The sequence below is a fragment of the Rhipicephalus sanguineus genome, chromosome 4 (assembly GCF_013339695.2).
Source record: "Rhipicephalus sanguineus isolate Rsan-2018 chromosome 4, BIME_Rsan_1.4, whole genome shotgun sequence".
NCBI classification, from domain to species: Eukaryota; Metazoa; Arthropoda; class Arachnida; order Ixodida; family Ixodidae; genus Rhipicephalus; species Rhipicephalus sanguineus.
In genome coordinates, this window is record NC_051179.1 from 114,749,142 (window position 1) to 114,776,959 (window position 27,818).

The 27,818-nt window shown below is 49.3% G+C and overlaps 1 protein-coding gene across 1 annotated transcript; it reads right to left on the minus strand.

The window, feature by feature from the left end:
* Nucleotides 1-202: 202 nt before the first annotated feature.
* Nucleotides 203-26,978, minus strand: LOC119390602 (monocarboxylate transporter 10). The gene is made up of 4 exons (XM_037658189.2): nt 26,723-26,978; nt 18,900-19,043; nt 14,468-15,418; nt 203-618 (listed from the first exon to the last, which is right to left on the minus strand). Exons 1-4 carry the CDS (start codon nt 26,964-26,966, stop codon nt 449-451), a joined length of 1,509 nt encoding a protein of 502 aa, XP_037514117.1. The 5' UTR covers nt 26,967-26,978; the 3' UTR covers nt 203-448.
* Nucleotides 26,979-27,818: the final 840 nt, after the last annotated feature.

The window sequence follows — 27,818 nt, forward strand, 5'->3', positions numbered from 1 at the left end:
TGTCGCAGTAAGTGGAGCACGAAAATTTCGAACCTTTTATAACAGGGCGTCCACACAGAACTTCTATAGCAGTGAAAGGGAAGTTCAGAGGTTAACGATACCTACGACGATACCTTCGAAATACATTGCTCCAGTACAGTCGGTTAAATAAAAGCGAGCGATGTTTGAGTGGACACCAGAGGACAAAAAAATATTTTTGTTTTATGAGGATGCTCAATGTGGTGCCGCATAAAGGCACAAATTTCCTCAGCAAGGTCTGCAATGGCTGAGGACAATGTCAGGGGCAGTTGGCATGGAGTGACCCTTCTGCATAACGCGGCTTTCGTTGTGTGTGCTTCGCATTTGGGACAAAACTACGACGTTTGTTGAGAGAACATCAGCGTTGAAAGCGGTTCCTTCGTAGCTGTCACGTAAAGTGTCTCGCTTTGCATTGTTCGAGCAGTATGCGCTACATTCTCGTCGTCTCGGTTTCCTTTTCGGACGCCTTGTTGTCAGCCGTGTCCTTCTTGCAAGACGTGAGTATGGCTAGCGGTGTGTACAGCACGGCAGCCAGGAGGTTGGATGCTCCTAGAAGCCTGTACATGCCATCGTACGAGCCGAGGTCGTCACGAAAGAATCCTGAAAGAGGTAAAAAGAAGGTAGAACAGCGGAGGTTTTTTTAGCATTATGTGTATTTGCAGTACAAAACAGTCTGGATATTATATCGTAAGACGTCTCATATCAGAACGTGCACAGCGACGGCGTATGTCTATTTGTGCATCCGATGGCGCTTCTGCGATGACGTGAACTCGCAAGCGGTATTCACAACTGTTGTGCGCTGTCATCCCGACGGATCGGCCCACATCTTTTGTCTGCCATTGATTATGCGTGCGCGTGAAATGGCAACAGCACCATATTGTCCTTACTTATCTATATTTATTAAAATGGTATGTTTCAATACAAGTAAAGAAAGTCATTTCTGATCTGAAGCATTCTGTGTCTGCTTATACAGAAGTCTCTTAAGCGCCTTTCATGACCTTTTTTGAAATTCTCAAAATACTATCCTTGCGTAACAATGGACGAAAGGTTTTTTGATCAAAGGGAACTACAATGGTATTTGTGCCAGTGCAACGAATATGTAGTCGATATATCTGTGAATTGAACAGTAATTAAAATTTTATTGATATTCAGGTGCGTTTTGGAGGTTTGTCTTCTTGATAATCAGATATGATGTTATGCTCAATTAGGAATTTTATTTGCCTCCTAAATCCTTTTTGTACATAACACTGTGTTTCTAAATTGCTTCGTAAGCATCCTAAGGTCTAAGGGTTGTGGATGTATAGAGGAGTGCGAGACTCTCGTCTCCCACTTTAAGGCATCAGAGAAGAAGCGCTCCGCGAAGTGCAATAGCCCAGGTATGCTTACGCTTGAGGGGCAGGACGAGCTGCCGCGGTCAGAGGGCCAAAAAATGGACACGTTTGGTCGTTCTCTTCTTCGTTCTGTTTCTCGTTTATATTTTGTGAACTCACTAGTTTGTTAAATATAAAACGCTTAACTATTTGCGAATTTTAGCTGACGTAATTGTGCCGTTCCTAAACAACATAGAAGTTGCATAAAAATAGGCCACCCAGGACCTCTGCAATTAAGCGCCAAAAGTCACGTCCCGATGACCTCAAGCATCTTTAGATGAAAACGTGCTCTCAGATAGGCAAAACTGAATTCCGATTGATCACAGCATAGTTTAAAGCCACATGCCGCTCGTGCCATTCATAAGCACGAACACGTCTTATGCTGACTGCTGCAGGTTAATTGTAGACGCATACGGAATCTTTTTATTGCAACTTTGCAGGAACTCAAGAGAAAGTGAGGGACACAGTCAGAAGGCACACATAAAGCATGTCGTAATGATGGCAGGATTTTTATGATAATCAAGTTATGTGCTCTAGAAGAGGACGAAAGCTTAAAATCGCACCAACCAGCCGTTACTATCAGCATTTGTACGATGTATTATGTATAGTAATCATGCAGCACACTTAGGCCGTCTGCTTTATAAGCTGCCTTGATACACTCGTTTTTCACCGGAATTTCACGTTTAGTGTCGGAATGGTTTAATGGTGCCCGTATTCACTGAACTTCTCAACACATGATGCAGTCATCAAAACGCTACATTTTTAGTAAATCACATTGTTTTAGTATCTGGAGATCAACTCTCGGTGAAAAACACAGCAGAAGAAATGTATATAAGACCTGATTGTTCCTTCAAATTCGATATCTATCTATAGAAAACACGTAAAGTTTTTGCAGCTGACCATAAGGTATTATGGCAGCGACAGTGGCACAGCACATGTTCTCATTGGCAAATGTGGATCGCCAATCGATAAACATAATACAGTCTCATGAATATATTATTTTGTGTGAGCTTTAAGCCACGATACTTCCTATTCAGCTAAGAACAGGTGATCCATCTTACAGCCATTGAAGATATTGTCACGAAGTAGTGACGGTGAAGAAGCAGACGCAGCCGGTAAAGATGAAACGCTTTATTGGGCGAACTTATGCCCATAAACGAAATACTCAAGGTACAAGCAACGCTCACTGTGAAATAACTGCGAGAAAGAACGTCGGTTGTCGGCAATCTAATCGTCAGCCGAATAAGTTGTCCTCTACAAATCAGTGATCGAACCTTCCAGAGTTATCGCTGGTGCTCGCGTAAGCTCTAGAATAAAATTGGTTACTCGTGTCCTGCGCGTAATCTTAACGAAAGAGTCTGACACGATCGCGAAGTTTCTAAACATTGCCTGCGACGAGTGATGGTAGCAGTTTTTAACACGAAAGTGTTTTAAAGGCCAACTCCGGCGATTTTTTGGCGTCGATGGATCTCAATGAAATTCGCTGGGTACGTTCATTTGCACATTTCCGTCATTTATGCCAAATTACAGGCTTGAAACATGCGCAGATTATTTGCAAATGAATTTTAAAGATTGTATGCAAACGCCCTTCTGGCTTCCCACAATTATAGGCAGCATTGCGTGTGTGACGTCAGTATTGGGAAGGCGGCGGAAGTGACGCAGCCGAGGGCACCGCTAACTTCGGCCGCTACAGCGAGCGTCTGCACTGCTGGCCGAGACACTGTCAGTATCAGACGCGGCACTGTCAGTCGCAGACATTACAGCTGATGCGCGGCGTGCTGACCTCTCCACTGTGCGCCTGCTCGTCCCGGCTGTCACAGTTTTCATACTCCGCGCCGGCGTGACCGGAATGCCTTGCACGACTTCCGGTTCGTTCGTAACAACGTCTACGTCATACGTAGACAGTACACTCGGTTGGGTTTCGGTGTTGCGCTTTTTTGCTTATTTAAAATTATTCTCCAATTTGCCGAGTATTTCTGCTGTCGGGCCCGTAACAGGAGCGTCTCAGGAACATAAAAGCACCATTACTTTGACATGGCCAAAAAATCGCCGGAGTTGGCCTTTAAGCAGGGGTCTACCAACACTTCCATAACGTCATTTCTGTCACGGAAGTGACGTCAGTAAAATGCACATCAACGGATGTCAAAGAAAAATCAGAAGAAACGTTTCGTTGATTTGGGTGACCTGGAAGTAGGGCTACCAACTGTCCCAGGTTTCGCGGACTGTTCCGACTTTTCATAGAGCGTCGCGAGTCCCTCGCCGTTCCTCTCGGGACACCTATATGTCCCGGATTTGTTCCGGACCGTTGAGTTAGAAAATTTTATCTGATTGAACGCACGCCCAACGACGCGGGTCACGCCACGGAACACAGTACGAACCGCTCGCACAAAGGAATGTTGCGGTTCCTAGCGGCTGCTGCGAGGGGCTTTAGCCACTTTAACTGAAATTCCGCTTGAAGTGCGACAACATTTACGAGCACGTTCTCCAGCAACAAGAATTCTCGCCAGCTGCACGTAGACATTTCAAGTACCACTTCAAGAGGCCGAAACAACAAAGAAAGAATGTATTTCTTAGGAAGATACCGCATAACGAAAACTGGTTTTCCTGGCTCCCTATTAAAGGGGTACTGGCACAAAATTTCGCGGCCGAGATAGCCTGCTGGATCGATTCCCGTGTACGTGCGTATACCATCTGCAAAATATCGACAGCGAATAAAGCTTGGAAGGTATTTTATATGAATTTTGAAGTTCGCGAGCGCGATCCAGCATTACAGGCCGCATCTGGTGCATTGACACCCTCGGGGGTGACCCGAGGTGACCCCCCTACTTCCCCTACGTAACTGTTGCAGCCGGTACAAGTTATGATGACGTCGTAGCCACCATTTCTGTTTTGAAGCGCTTCCCGACGAATCGCTCCTCGCCAGCGGGTCAAACCTGAAGTGATTCGCCACGTCAAAAATTCCTTGCATCTCCGCGGCAAGAAAATCGTCGCCATCACACGACGATGAGCCCGACGACGACAGACCGCGCGAAAATGCGTCACTGTTCTGTTTGCTCACGTGACCGAGCGTTTCACTCGCTAGGTGGTGATAGTCGCACCCGGCGGCTAAAGTCCCTGAAACTTCGTAAAGTAGCGACATACGTGCATGAAAGCGCGCCTCCTCTCTTTTCTCCCTCCTCTGCCCTCTCCGAGGCTGACGCCGTGTCGGCATTGGCCAACTGCCGCCACGTGGGACAGCGCGCAGCGTTCGTTTGTTTACAGTCGCTCGTGACTGCCATCTTTGCTCTCGAAGTGCGGACTCGCTGGTTCTCAGCGCACGTGTTCCATGGATACGCACATTCTATTCCGCGTGCGTTGTGCTCTGAGATACCTTGCACACAATGGTTGCCATGGGCTTCTGCTGCGCTTTCGGATGCCGAAACAAATAAAGCGAACGCAAAAACCGTCCGGGAAGCGCAACGAGTTGCGAAGGAAGTCTTGGTTACACTGAATCGGAAGACAGAACTTTCGGCCGACGTTTTCGACGCTACTATGCGAGGTAAGTCGCTATCCTCTAAATACTCGTCGAGGTTCGCGCAAATCGCTGCGTGCTATAGCGCCGTAGACACGTCTTAGTTAATTGTGCAGTACGTCGCTATTCTTCACACGTTTTATTGCTGCTTCTGCGGGCTTGTGTACTCAGTGTTTTTTTTTTCAGGAATATATGGTTAGGTTTTCTGCTTGACGTGATGCGCCTACTGGTTTGAGTTTGCGGTATTGGTTTGTGCGCCTAGCATGGCACGCCGACTTCGGAGGCACGCCGACTGACGATCGAAAATGTGATTACGAAACTTCAGAGCTTCGGCGGAGTTTTGATGAAACAAAGCTGCAATGTGAAAGCCCACATTAGGAGTGGTACTCTCCTGGTTGCGTGCTTGGTTTTTTTTTTCCTGGAGCAAATAGCGTTTTCTGGCTCTTTTACGTGGAAAGATCCGCCGGTGGACTTGCGATAGAAGGTAGGTAGGCAAAGCGTGCGTGCCCAGCCGAGTCGCAGGGTGCATTCATCGTTTAGGAACCTCACGTACACGTGTTATTTGGCGCGAAGGTTTACGTGCCATTTCGTGTGGAGGTTTACATCTGCGAGTGGCTTTCCGCCGCGGTGGAGCAGAGGTTATGGTGATCGGCTGCTGACCCGAAGGTCGCGACCGACCGCGGCGGTCACATTTCGATGAAAGCGAACAGCTTGAGGCCAGTGTGCCGTGCGATGTCAATGCTCGTTAAAGAACATCAGATGGTCAAAATTTCCCGAGCCCTCCACTACGGCGTCTCTCATAATCATATCGCTGTAGTGGGACGTAAAACCCCAGATGATATTATTATCCGCGAGTGAAGGTCTCGCGAAGGAAACGTTTACGGTGGCAGCTGGCTAGTTTATTCGTTTGCTTGCTCGTTCATTGAGCAGCGAGTATAGTTCGTATGTCAAGTACGTCTACGAGGCGCGCTTGCGCATTATGGTTGTTGCGTCTAATGTCTTAACGAATCAACCAGCGCTGTCTAAATGTATCGACTGGAAATGATGTACGCCTTCTGGCGCATTCTTCTTTCAATGAAGCTCCGAGCTGCTGCTTGCACAGACAGTCATTTTATAAATAAACAATAGTCGCCACTCTTTAACTAGCATAATACCGCCAACACCCATTGCCCATGTGTTTCTTGCACTCTAAAAACTGTTCGTACCCTTTGTGGAGTCTTCTTGCCCCTCACCAATAACCGTCCTCTGACTAGTTTGCGCTTCCTTTCTTGAAAACTCGGCGCTCGCCACTTTCCTATCAAGGTGCTGTTTAATAACACGCACGCCATTCGTGACCTGGAAGTACGGCGCGCTCGGCGATAATGCAAGGAAAGACACGCGAGATTGATGGTTATTGTTTCCGGACAGGAATACGCCTCATAGCACGCAGAGATTTGGTGAAAAAGATAAAAACAAGCGATCCAGATGCTGGATATCGTTTTGTGGGAAAGAGATGCCTCAAATAGGCGCTTTTGTATTGCAGTGTACAGTGCTACATCATACAGGCACGTATAGCGGCATTAACTATATTTACCCAACCGATACATCGGAACGGCTACCTCTAGTGTGTACTGGCAGCCTCAGTGCATCATTGGTATGCGCGGTGAATTCGCCTCGCGAGGACGATATGTACTGTGTATCAGTTTCAGAAGGCTTCATGTAGAGCGCGACATTAACGTTCAACATTAAACATGTCCTTTACAAACGTGTCCTAACATCTCCTAAACAACATATAACTAAAAAAAAGGGATACCAAGAGCTAGACGGCTTGTGCGAATGCTTAAAGCGCTCCGCCTGGCAAGCAAGCGCTCTCTTTGCGAAGCGTCGTCTGCTACGCAGGAGCAAGGTAGGTGGCGCCATGCTCGAAAAGAGAGTGCGAAGGAGAGGAGAACGAGGAGGAACGCGAGCGGAGGAGGAAAGTGTCGCTACTTTACGAAGTTTCAGGGGCTTTACCGGCGGCTTGTCGTTTTTGGAGCTCTGTCAAACCGAAACTGAGGCTGTGTCGGCCATGAGGAGCTTGTAAATAATTATCTGTCGCGCGCTGCAGCAAACGATGTGCCGTGTTATGACTAACAGGCCCCCAGCAGCACATTGCAGCAAAAAAACGCGGGGCGAAAGCTTTTGCGTCTGGACTGCTTTAAAGTAAAGGAAATAAGCGCGAGTGGCAATATTTGGGTGTTGGGGGATGCCGGACACTCCTACAAATGCACGATATCCTTTGCAGTATATTGCCACGCCCACTTCTTGTCTTGTTTTGATGTATTCGGGTTTGACCGGCGGGGACGGTTATCAACACTCGACGCTGTCGGCGAAGTAGCGTTCTAGAAGCGTCGCGATTGTAGTAGATCGGTTTGTTAAGATTGCGCCCCGCACGCGAATGTTCCAGCTTTGTCTAGAGATTACGCCGCCACCAGCGATATAGCTGGAAAGTTCGATAGTGCCTGTATAAAAGCCGACGCGCTTGACTGCTTGTCAGTTGATCGACGGACGACGCCCTGTTCGCCGCTATCATTGTACAGCGTGCATTGCTGTAGTTCTAGTTCTCATTTTCCGGCCACAAGTTCGGCCAAATAAACAGTTTCATCCTACAAACGCCGACTGCTGTGTTCGTCGACATCACGACCACGTGACATCTGGTGGAGGTGCTGCTTCTTCCATGATCCGGACGCCCCCGCGAAGCGCTGACCCAAGCCCAAGCCGCGAGGAGGACGACGGCAAAGAAAACCCGGATCGTCGAACAAGCCGCAGGCAGAAGGGACTGCAGCCAGAGTACGGGCTCCTTCCCGAAAACACCAGGCAGCCCCAGGTCCCAACACCGACCGCAGCGACGATGACCGACCCCGTGCAGCCTGCGCCGATACTTCTCCGGCAGCCCAAGGAGCCGCCAACTTTCCACGGGTAGTCATTCGAAGACCCGCAAACCTGGCTCGAGACCTTCGAAAGGGTCTCAGCGTTCAACAACTGGGACTCCGAGGACAAGCTGCGCCACGTCTACTTTTACCTGGAAGATGCAGCAAGGACCTGGTTCGAGAATCGGGAGTCCACTCTTCGAACCTGGGACGCCTTTCGCAGCGCTTTCCTGGAGACGTTCACAAGCGTCGTCCGAAAGGAAAGGGCCGCAGCCTTGCTGGAGACACGGGTCCAACTTCCAAATGAAAGCGTGGCCATCTTTGCAGAGGAAATGACCCGGCTATTTCGCCACGCTGACCCTGCCATGCCCGAGGACAAGAAAGTCCGCTTCCTCATGCGAGGAGTAAAGGAACAGCTCTTCGCTGGACTTATGAGGAATCCGCCGAATACCGTCGAAGAATTTGTCTCCGAAGCAACAACAATCGAGAAAACGCTTGAGATGCGAACACGGCAATACAACCGCAGCTTCTCGACCACAAGCTACGCCGACGTTCAAGCACTAGGATCCGCCGACCTGCGTGAAACGATTCGAGCAATCGTGCAAGAGGAGCTGCAAAAAATTCTACCTTCGTCGCAACCTCAAGTGGATTCCATCGCCGACGTCGTGCGCCAGGAGATCCAGCATTCACTCGGTGCGCCTCAGCTAGCAGAGCCGCAGCCGCAAGCTATGAGCTATGCTGCTGCAGCCCGCCGTCATGCTCCTCCTCCACGCCCACGCCAAGACGACACACCGCCGCAGTACCGTCGCCAGACGCCGCCAGCGACGCCCTACCGCCCACCTGTCGGCCAGCGCTACACCCCGAGGAAGACCGATGTCTGGCGTGCCCCTGACAACCGCCCGCTCTGCTACCACTGCGGGGAGGCCGGCCACACGTACCGCCGCTGCCACTACCGTCAGATGGGGCTACGCGGATTCCCCGTCAACGCGCCGCGCCCGCAGCCAGGCGAACGGCCTCGTGACATCGACGACTACCTCACAGGCACACAGTGGCAAGAACGACGACCTTCCCGCTCACCGTCGCCCGGCCGCTACATGTCACCGCACCGCCGGCAGTACACTGGCCCAAACCGGGGCCGGTCACCTAGCCCGTATCCGGAAAACTAAGGGCAGCAACCGATGGAGGTGCGGTTGCTGGACGACGAAATGCTGAAGATCCTCCGCCGTCGACGACGACACCGCGACGAAGTTCCGAGCCCCCGCCGCACGCCGAACGACGTCGACGTCCCGAAGACGAAACTTTGCGACCGGAAGCAGACCTGACGACGCAACGCGGAAGCAACGGTGCAAACCGACGTAGCCGTGACCCGACGCCGCGACGTAACCGCAACGCAAGATGGCGGACTAGCGACCTCGACGTTCTGATCGACGGCCACAACGTCACCGCTCTCATCGATACTGGAGCCGACTATTCCGTCGTCAGTGGGCCGTTCGCAGCAAAGTTGAAGAAAGTTAGGACTGCTTGGGAAGGCCCCGAAATCCGGACAGCTGGAGGCCACCTGATAACGCCGATTGGTGTCTGCACGGCGAGAGTCACCATCAATAACCGGACTTATCCTGCGAGCTTTGTAATCCTACAGAATTGCTCTAGGGATGTGATACTTGGAATGGACTTCCTAAGTGACCACGGCGCCGTCATCGACCTGAGGTCTGAGTCGATAACGCTAACCTCAGACAAAGCGCTCCCGCCCCACGCGACGCCAGGGAACCATGCATTGAACGTTATAGAAGAGCAGGTGACCGTTCCACCGCGCTCCAGCGTCATTATTTCCGTCGGCACCGAAAAACCTGCGAACCTTGAAGGCGTCATCGAGGGCGACCAACAACTACTCTTGAACCGTCAAATTTGCGTCGCACGAGGTATAGCCGAGCTGCGCGACGGTAAAGCAAAGGTAGTGCTGCAAACTTCAGCCACGAATATAGGCACGTCAACTTTGGTACGACGGTTGCCTACATCGACGAATGTGTAGCCGCCAGCGATGCTTTCGCCCTCTTCGATGCTGCCGAACCTGCTTCAACGAATCGAGGTCCCGAACCAGATTTCGACGTCAACCGGAGCCTTCCGAAGGTTAAGCAAGACCAGCTGAAAACCCTGCTCCTGCAATACAAGGACTGTTTCTCGTCGTCATCGCGGGTCCGACAAACGCCCCTTGCTAAGCACCGCATTATAACAGAAGAAAATTCTCGACCACTCCGACAGAGCCCGTACAGAGTTTCGACGCGAGAACGTGAGGCCATAAAGAAACAAGTCGACGAAATGCTACGCGACGACATCATCCAGCCTTCAAAGAGTCCGTGGGCGTCACCCGTGGTGTTAGTGAAGAAGAAGGATGGGACCCTACGTTTCTGCGTTGATTATCGGCGCCTGAACAAAATCACGAAGAAGGACGTGTACCCCCTCCCACGGATAGACGACACCCTGGATCGACTACACAACGCGACGTACTTTTCGTCGATGGACCTCAAGACCGGCTATTGGCAGATCGAAGTAGACGAAAGAGACCGAGAAAAGACCGCTTTTATAACACCCGACGGCCTCTTTGAGTTCAAGGTCATGCCTTTCGGTCTTTGCTCGGCACCTGCGACGTTCCAGCGCGTCATGGACACCGTGCTGGCTGGCTTGAAGTGGCAGACTTGCCTTGTTTACTTGGACGACGTCGTTGTGTATTCCTCGAACTTCGACGAACACCTCCAGCGACTTCAATCCGTACTACAAGCAATAAAGAATTCCGGGCTCACCCTGAAGCCAGAAAAGTGCCGCTTCGCGTACGAGGAGCTCTTGTTTTTAGGTCACGTGATCAGCAAGACTGGAGTGCTCCCAGACCCTCAGAAAACAGCTGCCATCGCCGCTTTCCCGCTACCCACCGACAAGAAGGCCGTGCGCCGATTTCTCGGCTTGTGCGCCTATTACAGACGTTTTGTCAAAGACTTTTCACGGATCGCCGAACCACTAACGCAACTCACGAAGACCGACGTCGAATTCAGGTGGCAAACAGCGCAAGTCGAAGCATTTCATGAACTGAAACGACGCCTGCAGACGCCTCCGATCCTTGCGCATTTCGACGAATACGCCGATACAGAGATTCACACCGATGCAAGCAGCATAGGACTCGGCGCCGTCCTTGTCCAGCGGACGGGCGGAGTGGAAAGGGTTATCAGTTATGCTAGCCGGTCGCTCTCTAAAGCAGAGGTCAACTATTCCACAATAGAAAAGGAGTGCCTCGCCATCATCTGGGCTACGTCAAACTTTCGCCCCTACCTCTACGGCAGGCCCTTCAAAGTTGTGAGTGACCATCACGCCTTGTGTTGGCTAGCTAACATGAAGGACCCTTCAGGTCGCCTCGCACGGTGGAGCTTAAGACTTCAAGAATTTGACATTACTGTCGTGTACAAGTCCGGAAGGAAACACTCCGACGCCGACTGCTTGTCTCGTGCCCCCGTCGACCCACCACAGCCCGACGACCAGGATGATGACAGCTTCTTGGGAGCCATAAGTGCCGAAGACTTTGCCGAACGACAGCGAGCCGACCGGGAACTGAAGGGTCTAGTGGATTACCTGGAGGGCAGGACCATCGCTGTCCCAAAAGTATTCAGGCGAGGATTGGCATCATTTTCCCTGAAAAACAACGTCCTCGTAAAGAAGAACTTCTCTCCGGCCCGAGCCAGCTACCTTATCGTTGTACCTTCGGGACTGCGACCAGAAATTCTGCATGCCCTGCACGACGACCCGACGGCTGGACACCTCGGACTTTCCCGAACGCTCGCACGAGTACAGGAAAGGTACTACTGGCCGCGCCTTGCAGCCGACGTCACTCGCTACGTAAGGACGTGCCGAGACTGTCAGCGACGGAAGACACCGCCCACAAGACCAGCAGGCTTCCTTCAACCGATCGAGCCTCCTCGGCGACCATTCCAGCAGATCGGGATGGACCTCCTGGGGCCGTTCCCAACGTCGACTTGCGGAAATAAATGGATCGTCGTGGCTACCGACTACCTCACCCGCTACGCCGAAACAAAAGCCCTGCCCAAAGGCAGTGCCGCTGAGGTAGCAAAGTTCTTCGTTGAGAGCATCGTCCTTCGACACGGCGCCCCGGAGGTTCTCATCACCGACAGAGGTACGGCGTTTACGGCTGACCTAACTCAGGCGATCCTGGAATACAGCCACACAAGCCACCACCGCACCACCGCGTACCACCCGCAGACCAACGGCCTCACCGAGCGTCTAAATAAGACCATCGCCGACATGCTGGCCATGTACGTCGACGTCGAACACAAGACGTGGGACGCCATCCTTCCGTATGTGACCTTCGCGTACAACACGGCCGTACAGGAAACGACGCAGATGACGCCGTACAAGTTGGTCTACGGACGGAGCCCGGCAACGACGCTCGACGCCATGCTACCAAACGTGACCGACGAGGAAAACATCGACGTGACCACCTACCTACAGCGCGCCGAAGAAGCACGACAGCTCGCCCGCCTACGGATCAAGAACCAGCAGACGACTGACAGCCGCCGCTACAACCTTCGACGACGCCACATGGAATACCAACCCGGTGACCGTGTATGGGTATGGACGCCAATACGCCGACGAGGACTTAGTGAGAAGCTTCTTCGACGATACTTCGGACCGTACAGGGTACTTCGACGCCTCGGCGCACTCGACTATGAGGTTGTCCCTGACGGCATTACGAACTCTCAGCAGCGCCGTGCGCGACCTGAAGTCGTCCATGTCGTGCGCCTTAAGCCGTATTTTGCGCGTTAGCGAGCTTGGGGACTCTATTTTTTTCCTTTGTTATTGTAATTTATTTATGTATGCACTTGTTTTTTTTCTCTTCTATGTTCTTTCACAAGCATCGGGACGATGCTTTTTCAGAGGGGGGCAATGCCACGCCCACTTCTTGTCTTGTTTTGATGTATTCGGGTTTGACCGGCGGGGACGGTTATCAACACTCGACGCTGTCGGCGAAGTAGCGTTCTAGAAGCGTCGCGATTGTAGTAGATCGGTTTGTTAAGATTGCGCCCCGCACGCGAATGTTCCAGCTTTGTCTAGAGATTACGCCGCCACCAGCGATATAGCTGGAAAGTTCGATAGTGCCTGTATAAAAGCCGACGCGCTTGACTGCTTGTCAGTTGATCGACGGACGACGCCCTGTTCGCCGCTATCATTGTACAGCGTGCATTGCTGTAGTTCTAGTTCTCATTTTCCGGCCACAAGTTCGGCCAAATAAACAGTTTCATCCTACAAACGCCGACTGCTGTGTTCGTCGACGTCACGACCACGTGACAATATTAAGCGTGGCGATGCGTGCTGCAAATGTGCCTATATGATTCGGTTTTTAAGCCTCCGGACTCAAGGCCGTGCCTTCGAAGCCGTCCATTAGCTCAGCCTCTCACATACGTCACACGGATATTGATCGTATATGACGACGTTTACTCTTCTGTGAACTGGTCCCAAATGCCAGCTCAACTAGTCTTACCAGGTGCAGCTGTGATGGGGTTTAACATGCGAAAGTAAACATACATTGCAATTCTAGCCTCTAAAATTTTAGAGCGACAAGCTCAGTGCTTAATGCGTGAACTAACAAGCTCGGCAAAAGGTTGAGGAAGACGTTTGCCTCTAAAGCGCATCGAAAGTAGTTATTGTTCTTACATAACTGAAGTGAACTTCCCAAATTAATCGACTTGTTCTCTCTCAGAGCTCTTGGTGTTATTTATCGACTTCGCGCATAAGCACACACAAAAGAAAGAGTAACCAGGATGCGGACATTTAGAATAGTAAATATGACATGTTCTTAGGACTCGCACAACATGCAACTTTTACTCAATTCTGTACTTTCCGAAAAAAAATTATGATTCAGACATACGCGACGCAATGATAAATGTTGCGGCCAAGGCCGATCTACCTCTCGAAGCACATTATGCATTTCTGCAACATGATACGAGGGGCAGAAAAGGCCATCATGGTTAACTTGTAGAGAAAGGGACACCGAGGTAATCAGTGTCGCAACACGCTGGTTCGAAGAGTTCCCCCTGCTACCGTCGTGCATTATGGAGCCCCTTCGCCATTGTTCAGCGCGCCGCGGATGGCAAGTTTCCCAGTATTCTGGTACATACATATCTACATGCACTGCGGGTTATTGCTATTGAGGCTTGGAAATGCAGCCAGGTAAGCGAAATATAAAGCTGAAAAGAATAGAGGTGGTTTATTTGCGCAACGAGCATTCGGATGTGCCATCCCTACTTAGGCACACAAAAACTCTTTGTCAAGTCCTTAGTCGACATAGGGTACAGCATTAGAAACAGGAGGCAAAAACTGAGGAGCCGGATGGGCCTCTCTGCCTATCAACACTGACGAGGCTGCTGCTCAAGTGCTCAGTGCTGGGCCTCTTGTCACAGCGCATCTCGTGAATGTACAGAGTGACAACGTGTAATTGTTCCCGGGAAAAAATTAGATATATTGAGCGTTAAGGAGTAAAAGTAAGTAACGCATAAATTGTTATTAGTACTTACCGCCGATCATTGTGGACCCTTGGGGGCAAGATATGAACTTCAGCAAAATGATTGTGTGATTGGTTTTAAAACTAAATGCGTTCGTAAATAATTATTTAGGATGCTTACCGATGATTGATGGGCTGCACAGTTGCACAGGAATAAGCAACAAGCCAGACGCTGCCATGCACACGGGAACTTGCTGAGCACCGAAGAATTCCGTCATTATTGAGCAGCGTAGCGAGCTCGTCGTGGCTACGAACATCACGAGGATGGCGCCAACGGACAAGTACGGCACTGACCACGGGGCGTGTGGCACCGCACCGTACAATAGCCCCATTGCACCAAAGCACATGGCTGCCAATGCTGGGCGACCGACGAAGCCCATGTCGGCGATGAGGGGTACTGCGACGTAGCCAATGACTTCCAGAATAGTCGCGTACGTAACTGCCATGTCGGCTTCCGACTGCGGGGCGCCCTTGTCAGTTGCGTAGCTGTCGATTGTCTCTAGGAATACGTTGTAGCCGTAGATCTCCACCACAGCACCGATGGCCACTACGTAGAAACTCGGCATCTTCAGGATGGAAAACTTTTCAAGGAAAGACATTGGTACCTCCTCGTCATCCATTTCTTCAGGAGTCTTCGGCGGCAGTGTGAAGGACTGGTGAAGTACTTGCCCGAAACCGACCTTTTGAGGTGGAACACCGTTGTTGTTAGGTTTGTCACTGATGCAAGGGATGGAGTCTCCTCGATGTGCACCAATAGTCCAGTTGGATGCGTTAGAATGAAAAGCAGTGGTCTTGCACGATGCCCTACGATAAGCCTCATTCTTTTTTTCCACTCCAGCTCGCATCCAAAGCCAAAACGTCACGGCCATTACGTGCATGGACAAAGCGCTGTAAATAAACAGGGTTCCACGAAGGCCGTAGTGTTCACTCAGATAGGAGAGGAGCGAGGGAAACGCGAAGGCGCACAGCGTCGTTCCGGCGTCCCGGATACCACTGGCTGCACCGAGGTACTTGTCAAAATGCGTGCCCAGTATTACCATGAGACTCACGAGCACGATCCCTGCACCGGCACCTGCAAGAAAAAGTAACATGTGGCCCGAGAGCTTAGCAACCGCCGCGGATGTTTCAAAAGGCGATTCAAAAGCCGATACCAACTTACGCGATGCTTCACGGAACATTATTTTTATCGGTGTTTTAGAACCGAATCGAATACGAATCAAATAGTGGTGACACCGATTCGAATACGAATACAATTCGAATACTGTGCAAATTTAGGTAGGTAGGTAATAAACATTATTTAGAGTACAACGAGGAATCACTGGCCTGGGCTAGGCCTCCAGGAGCCGTCGCCCGGGGAACATCGTGAGATGTCCTCTGCGATAGCCCTGGCTCGCTGGACCGCCCAGATTTGGTCCACTAGATGTGGGCATAGAAGGGCGGCTCGCCACCGCTCAGCCAGTCGTTCTGAGGTACACACTCTCTCGCCCGGGTAGTGGCGGCGAGTACCGCGTTCGCCGGGACGCCGGCGAGTACCGCGCTCGCACTTCCAAAGTATGTGTGCCAACAGGGCTTGTTGCTGAGCTAGTTGGTTCATAACTTGAGGTAAAACTGTAATGACGCAAAGAAGACAGGGACGAAGCGAAGACACGAACAGACAGACACGGGCGCCAACTTCCAACTGTTTATTATCAGAAACCGCGCCGATTTATATAAGCTGCCGAACAAGGTAATCCCATAACAGAAATTGAGACATCGCAGAACTAACAACTCATCATGTGCCATAAGTACAGAGACAAGGCATGCGCCGGAACTGCACTAACGCGATCGAACTATGAAAACATGCCAGCACCTGTGAACACGTGCCAACCCTAGTGAGAGGTAAAAAGAATATCGCACATTCTAAACTCTACATGTCTAAATGCTATCTTTCAAAAAGATAGCTTCTTTCTCGCTTAGATCGAGAGATGGGGCACTAACACACTGGCTACCTGCCCTCTTTATTAGAAACGCTTCAACTGTCTCCCTTTCAGTGCGGCTGTTTGCTCTCCTAAGAAACGTGGTTTGGCTGAAGTGTGGCGCACAACCACAGCGCTTGCAGTGGTCTGCCAAGTGCCCGCCCATGTTGCTGCTAACCGCCAAGCGGTGCTCCCTTGCACGATCGTTGAAACACCGGCCTGTTTGGCCGATGTACACCCTACCGCAGCTCAGGGGGATATTATATGCCACATTGCTGACACACTCGGTGTATCGCGTGGCGTGCTTCTTGGAGCAAGCAGCTGGCTGCTTATCCGCCATCAAAGGGCAAATCCTGGCCAGTTTGCATGGAGCGGAAAATACAATGCGCACACTATATCTGGCTGCGATCTACTTTATATTGTGCGAGAGCCGGTGAACGTAAGGAATTACGTGCGTACTCATTTTTTCTTTTGGCTCCTGCACTTTTCTTCCACGTTTCAACTTCTGCAAGAGGCTTTCGCACACACCCGTGATAACGGAGGGAGGAAATCGAGCGTCTTTCAGCCTGTTAATATGATTACTAAATCCCGTAACAAGACGGTGCTCACATGACTTCATCAAAGCTGAATTGAGGCATGTGATAGCTATGCCTCTCTTGATTAGCTTAGAATGTGCGCTGTCATACGGCAAAAGGCTCTTCTTAGTCCTAGGGTTATACATCCAGCACAGGTGGTCCTTCGTGAAACTAAGTTTAACATCCAGAAATTGAATGGAATTGTCTTGAGGCAATTCCGAAGTGAATTCTAGTCCGCCAGATTCCTTTAAAAAGATGTTAGTTAATTCAGCAACAGCTACGTCAAGGCTAGTGTCGGGTAAACTTAAAAACACAAGATAGTCGTCAACATATCTGTAAATCCTAACAACACTGCTGTTGTCGGTTTTGGCATGAATGCGTTTGTCAATGGATGAAAGAAAGATGTCGCACAAAACCGGGGCCACAGATGAGCCGATGCAGATGCCGTTTTTCTGAACATAATATGAACCGTTAAAACACACGATGGTGGAATGCAAATAAAATCGTAAAAACTCTAAAAATTGATCCGTACTCATCCCAGCATAGTTCTGGAAGTCTACTTCCCCCGACGCCTCGATGGACTCGCGAACTGCATCAAACAGACCACTCTGCGGTACGGAATAAAATAGGTCCTGCACATCAAAAGAAAAAGCAGTCCTGGCGGTTGCCAACTTGCCTTGCGCTAGATCTTGTACTAGGTCTGTCGAACTGCGCACCAAGAACGGGTCCTGTACGTCCAGCTTGCCGAGGCATCGTTGCAGATAGCTGCTGACCTCGTCTTGCCACGTGCCCTTCTCGGAGACGATCACTCTGAGCGGACACTCTGTCTTGTGAGTCTTGCCGGTGAAAAAGACATCAAGGCTATCTTTTACAGACTTTCTTACTTCTTTTTGAAGGGTCTTCAAATTTCTTTCCTTTAGCAAGCGTAGAGCCAAAGATTTTTGCTTTTTAGGCAAGACGTGTGACGGTTTGAAATTCTTCTGAATCGCCTCTTGTGCTTTCGCATCGAACAATCCCTTTGGCATCAGGACAAACCCACCCTCCTTATCAGCTTCGACAACGGCAAGTCCTTCCTCTTTTAAACACTTCACAATTTTCTTAATCGGGGGTTTCTTCCCTGGCTTGTCACTCACCGTGCGTAGTAGGCAGTCGACTCCGTCAGCAATGGCCCGTTCCCGATCAGGCTCGGACGCGCGACTCGCAACATCCCGTACCATGGCCACAAGTTGCGACCGCGTCGCGGAAGGCTGGTAGCTGTATTTCGGTCCATTTTCCAACACATGTTGAACGCCGCGAGGAACTGAAGCACCTCCAAGTACGGTTACAGAAGACGTGCCTGCAACTGCCCGCTCTCGCCGTGGAAGTCCGAGTCGGGTTCGCTGCCAAAGGAATTCTGTGCTTTGCGCCGCCAACTTTTGGAAATCCGTGAGGCTTCCTCCGTTACCGTAGCGCTCAACAAGTATCTAAATTTTTAGCGTAGTACAACAGATTCAGAGAAATGAAAAAAAATTAGTTGTACTTATCGCAAAGGAAGAAGTTGGTGAAAAAAACAAATAACCCTATTTTAAGGTTAGTCGAATCTTCATGGCCAAGAATATTGAGATTACTCGTAGAAGCGTCGATTTGTGTTCCGTTGCACAATGTAGCAGCGAAGTGTAAGCACGAGTAAGTTCGTGCAGACCTGTATATCTTGTGGACGGATGATGGTGGGTCTAACGGCGCCGACGCAGGACAATCAAGAGAACCAATCGACACGCGCACTCGTATGTTGTGTAAAGAAGAAGAGTGGCCTCAGCGGCATCGCCATCGGCATGAGCTCGTGGTTGCTGCGCTTGACCGAACGCTGCTGACCGCTACTTGTTCATGCCATATTCTTTGCCAATAGACCTCTTAGCAGTTGTTTTTTTCTCTTGGTTCGTTTCTGTTCCTAATGTAGCCCTGATACAATTCGCTACTCTGTTACCAATTAGCTAGTCGAATATGTGTGCCAATCAGCTGAAGGAGCCCTTGCATATATTCTTACCATGCAGTGCGCCGAGGGTGGCAGTCATGCAGGTGACGTTGGGAGAGAATGCTGCGCCGATCAGCGGTGTCCAGAGCAAAACACTGCCGAACAGAGCTATGTGGTGAACGGTGAGGAACTTTTGAAGGAGCACCACGAAGCAACCTGCGATGAAGAAAACACGTTTAAGGGAGCGGCGCTTATCACTGCCGGGCCTATCGTTTCATCCATGTTCGAGCGAACTTTATGTTGCTATATCGTTCAACGCTTTCTGCCTGTAGCCATTTTACATATAGCGACTAAAACGAAATCAGGGACATTTCACTAACATTTATCCTGGATAGTTTCACATCTGCGCCATTATAAAATGCACAGATATGTCGTATATCTAAAGCCTATTTATTTCTTACATAGAACGCCTCGACAGACGGGCATGTTTCCTTGATAAACCGACGAACTGTTTGACATAAACGTGCTCAATTTAGTTCAACTGTGTCGATGCTTTCGGTACGCGTGCTTGTGTTTCACAGTAGTAATAAGCAAAATAAAAAAAAAGTTGAGGTATTATTTAACAAACTCCCAATAGAACTACATCTCGTGTGCGTCTGCGGATGAGCCATATACCTTTATGAAACCGAAGTGGGCTATGTTCGAGTGTGACGCAGATACGACTATGAGGAAGTAGCACTAACCCCCTTATTCACAAATGCTCCTCGACTCGAATTTCGTCCTTCACTTGAACAAGTCGAGCACAGCGCCGCTGTTCGACCGAAAATGACGCCGCACTTTTCAAGAATCGCTGCAGATAATCGCTGATATGCAGTGATTTGTTCCGCCTAGAAACGGCGCTCTCATCGACTTTCTCAAGTCAAGGTGGAGCGTTGAGTGAAGGGACGTTCTAGAAAGGGGGGGTAAGATTCTGGAAAGTATTGCGTTGCTGGAAAACATTTGGTACAATCCAATTTACTGGCCCTAGCGCTGCTCCTACTATTGATGATACTTTGTATTTGGCTCAAGGTCCAAATGCGGCCAGCGCCCATGCATGTTTACTAATGTGAAGGCAGTGCCACTGAGCGTGACTTTTGGCGTCCAGGACAATCTCGTACCATAGTGCCGACGGCATTTGTACAGTGGTGAACACTCACGTCGAGAACGACGGAGCGTGACGCTCGTAAATGCGCGGCGCCAATGACGAGTCTCCCTTGCATTTTATGAACCTTGTTTATCACCGCGGATGCAACGACCGTTTTGGTCGTCGAAAGCGCTCAAAACGGCTTGGCGGAAAAAAAAAACGAACAAACAAAAACAAAAACGCGAAGCGAAGTGTTCTCGGCGCCCGATACAAGCTGTGCTGCATGCTTGTTCTCCGTTCGCGGTCTCATTTCACCAACAGCAGATTTACCCCTACTTATCAGCTGAATGAAGCTTTCTGTGCTTTCGGCGCTATTAAGTTGACAGTGCTTCTGACGGCTAAAGCAGTTGTCGTGGCCGCGGCGCTAAACAAGGAGGGAAACTGCAAGGCAGGTACGTCATTGGCGCCGCGCATGTTCAGATGTGGTCCGCTTCAAAGTGTGGATGTCGCTCGCACTGCTTCGAGGGCGCCGCTCCGTCGTTCTAGACACAGTGTTGACCATTGTACGTTAAGAAAAATTACATGCAAACGTATATCTGCAAGCACTAAAGTTGTTTTAGTGACAGCATCACGATAAAGTGAAAATACACACGGTAACATCCACCCATAAATTAAATAAAATATTTTTACCAACTTTTTTTTTTTCACCTTGACACAGTTGCAAACCATTGTTTCAAGCAGACACGGTAATTTTTTATGGTCAAAGGTCCCCTAAAAGAACCTCTGAAAATACGAAGGACAACAGCTTTATTATCTCCTTGCGTTTCCCGCAGATGTCCTTGCGGGCACTTCGTGACGTCAGCAGGCTGACTGACGTTGCGTTATTATGGTCCGTGCTCTCGGTTGACCCATAGACAAGCAATGTTACTTATGAATTGTCTTGTAGCACGCGTTGCCATGCAGTCACACGTCCGTTCAGTCTTGTCTCGCTTGGCTATCTGCCCAGCCACGGTGGTCTAGTGGTTATGGCGCTCGACTGGTGACCCGAAGGTTGCGGGATCGAATCCCGGCCGTGGCGGCTGCATTTTCGACGGAGGCGAAAATGTTTGAGGCCCGTGTACTTAGATTTAGGTGCACGTTGAAGAACACCAGGCGGTCGAAATTTCCGGAGCCCTCCGGATACTACGGCGTCCCTCATAATCATGTCGTGGTTTTGGGACGTTAAACCCCCGATAATATTATTATCGCTTGGCTATCGTGCGCAATGAACTGATTTCTCTTCACTTAGCGTGTTTCCAACTGCGCGAACAGAGACTACTGCGTGCAGCCGAACAACGTGAAATCCTCATAGGCACAAAGCTTAGTGGCGACATTGACCGCGCGTTTACTTATGAAGAAATAATTGGCGAGGAGGAGATAGGGCCTGTGAGAAGGACAGTGAAGCCGAGTAAGGAACGGCGGTCTCGTCCTCGAACACAGAGCGGCATAGGGGCCCTTTAAGTATGGTATTTATTTGCTCGCTTGCCATTGTGGGCCCAGTGCCATGCATTGGATCGAGAAAGAATTAGTAAGTGAAGGTGAAAATATTCTTAGGATAAGCATTTTCCCTAGGCGAAAAAAAATGTCCCTTCGCAGAGCTGGCTCCAGCGGCATTCCTTGAAGGACGAACCGTTATCACTGACCGTAGGAAGTACTGCTGGCAGGAATATTTGAGACGCAGGAACAAAAGCAACATAGGTGGAGTAACGACACAACCGTCAATGCGGGCGAGTCCTTTGAAATAGCCCGGTGAACGAAAAAAAAAACACAAAATGCATAATAGTCACGCCTCGTGTCATTTTGCGTAACAAGATGATGATAGACATAGTACTTCACAATAAACTGCAGTTCATTGAATGACACTGCCCCCTCTATAAGAATGGCTGATTCGTTCCGCTTCTGATCGATAGGTTGCAGGTTTAACGACAGCCGCGGGGTCGTATTCTAATGGGGGCGGTGTAATTGAATAATGAGTTTGTACACAGGCGTCCACTGTTAAAGGGAATATCGGAGCGTGTGGCGACCGCTCGGCACCACCGCCGGCCGTCGGCTGCAACGAGATTCGCGCAGACGCAGTTAGCACCGTGCCCGGTGCTCTTTCGTCGCGTCAGCGGTTCGCTTCGCGACGATTCGCAGCGCGGAAGCAGACGGCAGAAGACGGCGAAAGAGCACGACTCACAGCGCGCACTGCGCCTGCGCGAAACTCGTCGCAGCCGCTGGCCGGCGGTGGCGCCGAGCTATCGCCACACGCTCCGATGTTCCCTTTAACAGTGGACGCCTGTGTACATGACATCAGGTACAGGGTAAGGGGCCCACGTTAGCCGAAAGTAATCCGGAATTTCCATTACGAGGTGTGTCATAAGTGAACCCCCCGCCCCCCTTGCACTATCAGGACGCCTGCGCAAGCCTTAGCAGCCCCAACGACCGGCTGCACCTCGCTCTAGGCATCTATACTGCTGAGACAGGCACAGCGTAAATACACTTTGAAAGTTGGCCAGTACACTGATGGAAGGATGTCGAGGATGTTGTGTGCCGCTCTGAATAATTCAGTTTCAGGACACTACCACCGAACACCAACACCATTCCCGTGTGATGCCGTTAATGGGGACACTACCGCCGCCGTCACGCTTAATGCAAATTATGCGTATGCGGTTTCGCAGTGGTCATCCGCCTCATCTCCTTTTCTAACTTGCATCATTATTATCTGACGATTTTTCGTGCGAATATTTAGAGCCTACAGTCTAGAATTCGACTCTCTTAGACGTCACCTACGCGAACATGGGCGCTTTCAATCTTTCATTTTTTTTGCGGCATTTATATGCGTTTTCAGGCTCTGCTGTAGCCGCAGATATTAAGCTTGCCAAAAGAATATTTTTGTAGACTATACACCAGAGCACGCCTGTCTCACACCCAGGCTGCTGGCGAGCCGAGCGGATACTCTCGCACCCAGACGCCGGACTGACCGGGCTGCCAAGGCGCGCGCGGGCTGCACCAAGTAAACAGGGCAAGCTGCAGTTCTGAGGCTTTAAAGTGCGAAAAGTACCCGTTCACGCCGCTTCAGCGTATAAGAGCTCGTCTGGGCACTACTGCGTCGTCTTTGGATGCCAAAACAAGCAGCGCAACAAGAGGATAATAGCGTTGTCTGCGACGATTACGACATGCCACGGAAATAGTGCTGGTGCGGTGTTTTCAGTTTCGCCGCGAGTGGATAACTGTGCTTCAAGCAAAAAAGACTAGGAGCCGAGTGAGAATGCACGAGTAAGTACACTAACTGCGTGTATTCTGCAATGTGATGCCCACCTATTTCATTTTGCGAACCTAACTTGCGTGACACGCAGCTGGGTTGAAGGCAGGTGCGAGCTTTGTGTGGGGGTGCACTTCATACCTTTGAGCGCTTCCTTTGACGAAAATCTAGTGCATGGTAGTGCTTTCAAGCACAAGCAATCAGCATGCTTTGCCACTTTCAACGTAGTATTAAGACTTAGTGCTTTTGATAGCATCCACGCCTTCGAGATTTCGTCTTCAAAAGGTAATAAATGGCACGGTGCTCCTCAAGAGCTGGCCAGAATTTCGTGCTTTCATTTCAGTGTTTGATGTCCCCAAATTTATTTGGACACGAAGCATCCAGCTGCACGCAATACATATATTGGCACGTAAGTAAACAGTACTCGCGCCAGTGTCCTTTACGTCGCAAGCGTAGCTAACCGGCTTAACTACGAGTAGCACAGTTTCGCTTGTCAAGCACGTGGTTACAAGAATAAAATCGCGGGATCGCTAAACGATACTGCAGGTTATACTCTCTGATAGCACGCTTTTGTGAGCAAGACGCATTATTGTAAGAGCGCTCGTGAAACAAAAATTACGTTCCGCGAAACTACACGTAAAGCGTACTCTAATTATTACGCGATGCATGCAGAAATGATGAGCTTTCACAAAACATTGCGCACAACTTGTAATATGGGGCAACAAAACATCGTTTCACTCTTTCGCGAGCTGCACTGCAATTACGATTCACGCGTACTACGGCCAGAACGTTTTTTTTTTTTTTTTTTTCCAAATGTAACAGCCTACGTATCTGACGAGGTTGCTTCCGCAGCCCACTGAGCACGTACTGTATACATTGTGGACTTGCATGGGCAAGATGTTCTCGATGTTCCAATAAAATCAGCGAAAATATCCAGGCTAGAAAACACTCGAACCACGCTCTCCGACGGGCTGAGTTTCGGGAGTTCCACGTTTGCTCTGTGTATCGTCTGCTGACGTGGCAGCCCGCGCATGTTGTTTCGTCGCGTGTGCAATAGATGGCGCGACGCGCGATGCAAATATAGCGATGCGCATGGAATTCGCTGTGTTCTGGTCTATAGCGCGCTGTCTAGTTGAGAGGTACAGGTGCAGCGTGCATCGAAAAGCTAACTGTATGAAAAATTGTTTCCGTGTAAACAATAGTTTCTCTGAACTACTTATAGCCTTAGTTTAGACGTTCACGAGTTCGCCAGTTGCCGGCACATATATCCGCCCGTTCAAGCATTTTTCAGGAATTTCACTTTATAAATACAGAAATACAAGAAAACAAGGTCATCTGAGCCATTAAAAAAATCCCACCTGGCCGAATGAGAGCACCAGTGTAGCACTGGTATTTCACACACGTGGGGCCTTGATTCCCTTTCTTCAATATAGTTACAATTCACCCACGATGACGGAGTAAGCAAAATAAAGAGAAAACATATTTGATGCTTTGAAACGCTTTACACGCGGCTGCCAACAAATGTCACTTTTAACGCTAGGAAAAGTTACAGATTTCATTCGCGTTATAGGGAGTTTGTGGGTTTCGATTATTCTTTCTAGATGAGCACGTGCATCCAGAGCAAGAGTTCATTCGTATTTCGGAATTTGCAACATTCTGTAATCAGTATGGTACAATCTGTGCACTCGTACACGCAATGCACAAGCATATTTTGCGAAGAGCGTCCTGCTGAATATGCGAAATTCCAGGTCACTAACACAACGCAGGTAGAACCGCATGGGTTCCTCGGTGGAGCAGGCACCAACAACAAGAATCTCCATCGAACCCTTCAGCGAGTGTCGCCACTCTATATACAGAAATGTGTGGGCGGTGGCGACCCTGGTTTGGGAGTTCAGCAGCCCGTTAATCGAATAAACATTCTGCGAGGAGGGAAGCGCAACTGCAGATCAATTTTACTCATCCCTTATACGTCACAAGGGTGTTCCGCGGAGGGACGCGTTTGACGCTGCTGCGTGTGTAATCGCGCCTTCAACGACTCGTAGAGCGACATAAGATTGGGCTAGTTGGTAAGGATTACCTTCTTGTAACTTGAACGAATCGTGTGACGGCCTTCTTTTTCTCAGTGTATACATGTTCGCATGAGACACGGAAGCAAGAACTGAACCATTTTGAAGATTTGCTTGAACAGTGGACTATATACGTACGTATATGCTTTAATGTTTTTAAATGGGAAGTTGATATGGTTTGTTTTAGAGTAAATTAATGGCGTTGGCTTTTCTTGAACGTGATGATGTCCTGACGCGCTTCGTTCTGAGGTGTTTTGATTTCTATTTTTTTGTAAAGTTCTCATATAAAAAGCACGCATGCATTATGGATAGAAATTACGTCCTCTCTGGAGAGGTGAATAAGTTATTATCAGCCCCTATACATATAACAGAAAGGTTAAGTTTGGTAATAAATAGCGTCCTTAATTTTACATTATACAAGCACAGATCTATGTGGTTGTACGAACACAAAGGCTTTGTAACAACACACATAAAATGGACTGCCTTCGCAGGCATAGACAAATATTCATTGCGATTGTATATTAAACTTGCAATAAAGAGTACATTTATTTTGAACCAAAAGCATGCGCTGACGCAATCAAAATCTACGATCCCCCGATAAGCCACACTCCCGTGTCTTGGAGTCAAAGACTGCACCTATTCTCAAAAATTGAGCCAGCAGGCTTCAGAAAGGAATCAGCCGTTCTGAGATTCGAGCAGTTCCGTAATTCACACATGCAGTGAAAAAAATTGCAGTAGTTCTTGAGCTAAAACCATTTCAGCGTCAGTGCAGCCCTCTACGTTAAAAAAAATTATTACAACAAGCCACCTTAGGAGTGCTTCCTTCGGAGAAGGCTTAGTTATCATCGCCATAATTGGGAGAAACCGTGACAGTCGAAGTTCTTGAAAAAAAAAAGAAAACATTCTTTCCAATCGTAAATAGTTGATGCAGAGGAAACTGCGATACGCAAACATAGGAGCATGTTCTCACTTTATAATGTATTTGTCATCGTCGCGAAGCTTGTCGGTGTGAACATCACTGTACAAGTAGATATAATGATCATCCGTGTAGTGCTGCTGCACCTGTGAGTGCTCGCTTTAGTCTATACGAACGCTGAATAATGTGAACGCCGTATTAGTAGAATTGCTCACAATTCGTTGACGCTTCGTAGGTTGTTTACTCGATATGAAGACAAACCTTTTAACTTGTTTCACGAAAATTAGAGGTGTGGCGTGCTAAACATTTTCTAACTCTTCAGTGATATTGAGAACAGGCTATACTGTATTTCCATTCTTACAGCCGCCCGAGGCTTGCCTACCGGCAGGAAGTAACATCCGGTGCTTTCGAAAATTCTGGCGTACGTATCAATGTACTAAGCAGGTGAGAGCTGCTGTTATTAAACGTGGAGTAAACCGTGTCGCGGACGACGCAGCTGTTACTTACTTCCCGAGTATGTCATTATGGTGAACACGCTTCCTGGCCAGGAGGCGGAAGTGTAGTCGGTGGCGAATGTGTCCATGATGGCAACGAAGTAGAAGCCTGAGTTTATCTGCGTCGCCATGTTGAAAAAAGATGCGATGGCTGCGGCAGCCGCGATGCCCCAGTTTTGATCGATGTCCTTGCGTAGGACACGCCGCGACGGCCGCCTGTCGGCGCTGGGCTTTCGTTCATCGGTTGCAGATGGCATCGCGAAGACATTGCTTGACCTGCAGACACAGGATCACAAGAGATATACTTGTTCGCACTTGACACATGAGTTCCTTGAGCAAGAAATTAGCGATCTGATTAGCAAAGCGTATCTTGTTGTATGGACTTCCCGTAAGCAGACACTGGACTAAACATACTTACAAAAGATCGTGTGCCAGACCTTGTCAATGTCCTATTTTGGGCAGTTTTTCGGGCACAGTTAGCCCACAAACTAGTCACGGTATTATACCGTGGCACACGTAATATTGATGCGCCAGCGGTTTGATTGTTTAAAAAAGCGTGTAGCTTCTGACCAGTGCATATGTCGTGATTGCTCAATCGGACTGGCAAAACAGAATTGTTGTTCTAAAAATTAATATGCAGAACTGTATAGTAACGTTGAATAGTCCGGGAAGAGAGCATGCAATGATTTGCGATAGGTAGCAAGCCATTGGAAGTTGCGAAAGAATGCATGTACTTATGGCACGTGCTGACCACAGATCTGAACAATGAGATTGAACAAACTAGAAGGATAAGAATGGGGGCGGGAGCTCATCTGGCAGGTATTCTTAGATAATGCATGAGAGAGAGCAATATCCCTCAAGAGAAAAGCGTACTATAACAGCTGCTTCTTATCGGTGCTTATCTACGGGGCAGAAGCCTTGAGGTTTACGAAAAGGGTTCAACTGAAATTGAGCCTTTTCAACCCAACTCAAATTGAGCCATGGAAATGCAAATGATAGGTGTAGATTAAGGGAGGAGAAGAGAGCAGAGTGGCTCAGGGAACAAGCGCGTATTAAGGACGTCTTAGCCGAAATAGAGAAGAAATGGGCATGGACAGGGCATGTATCGA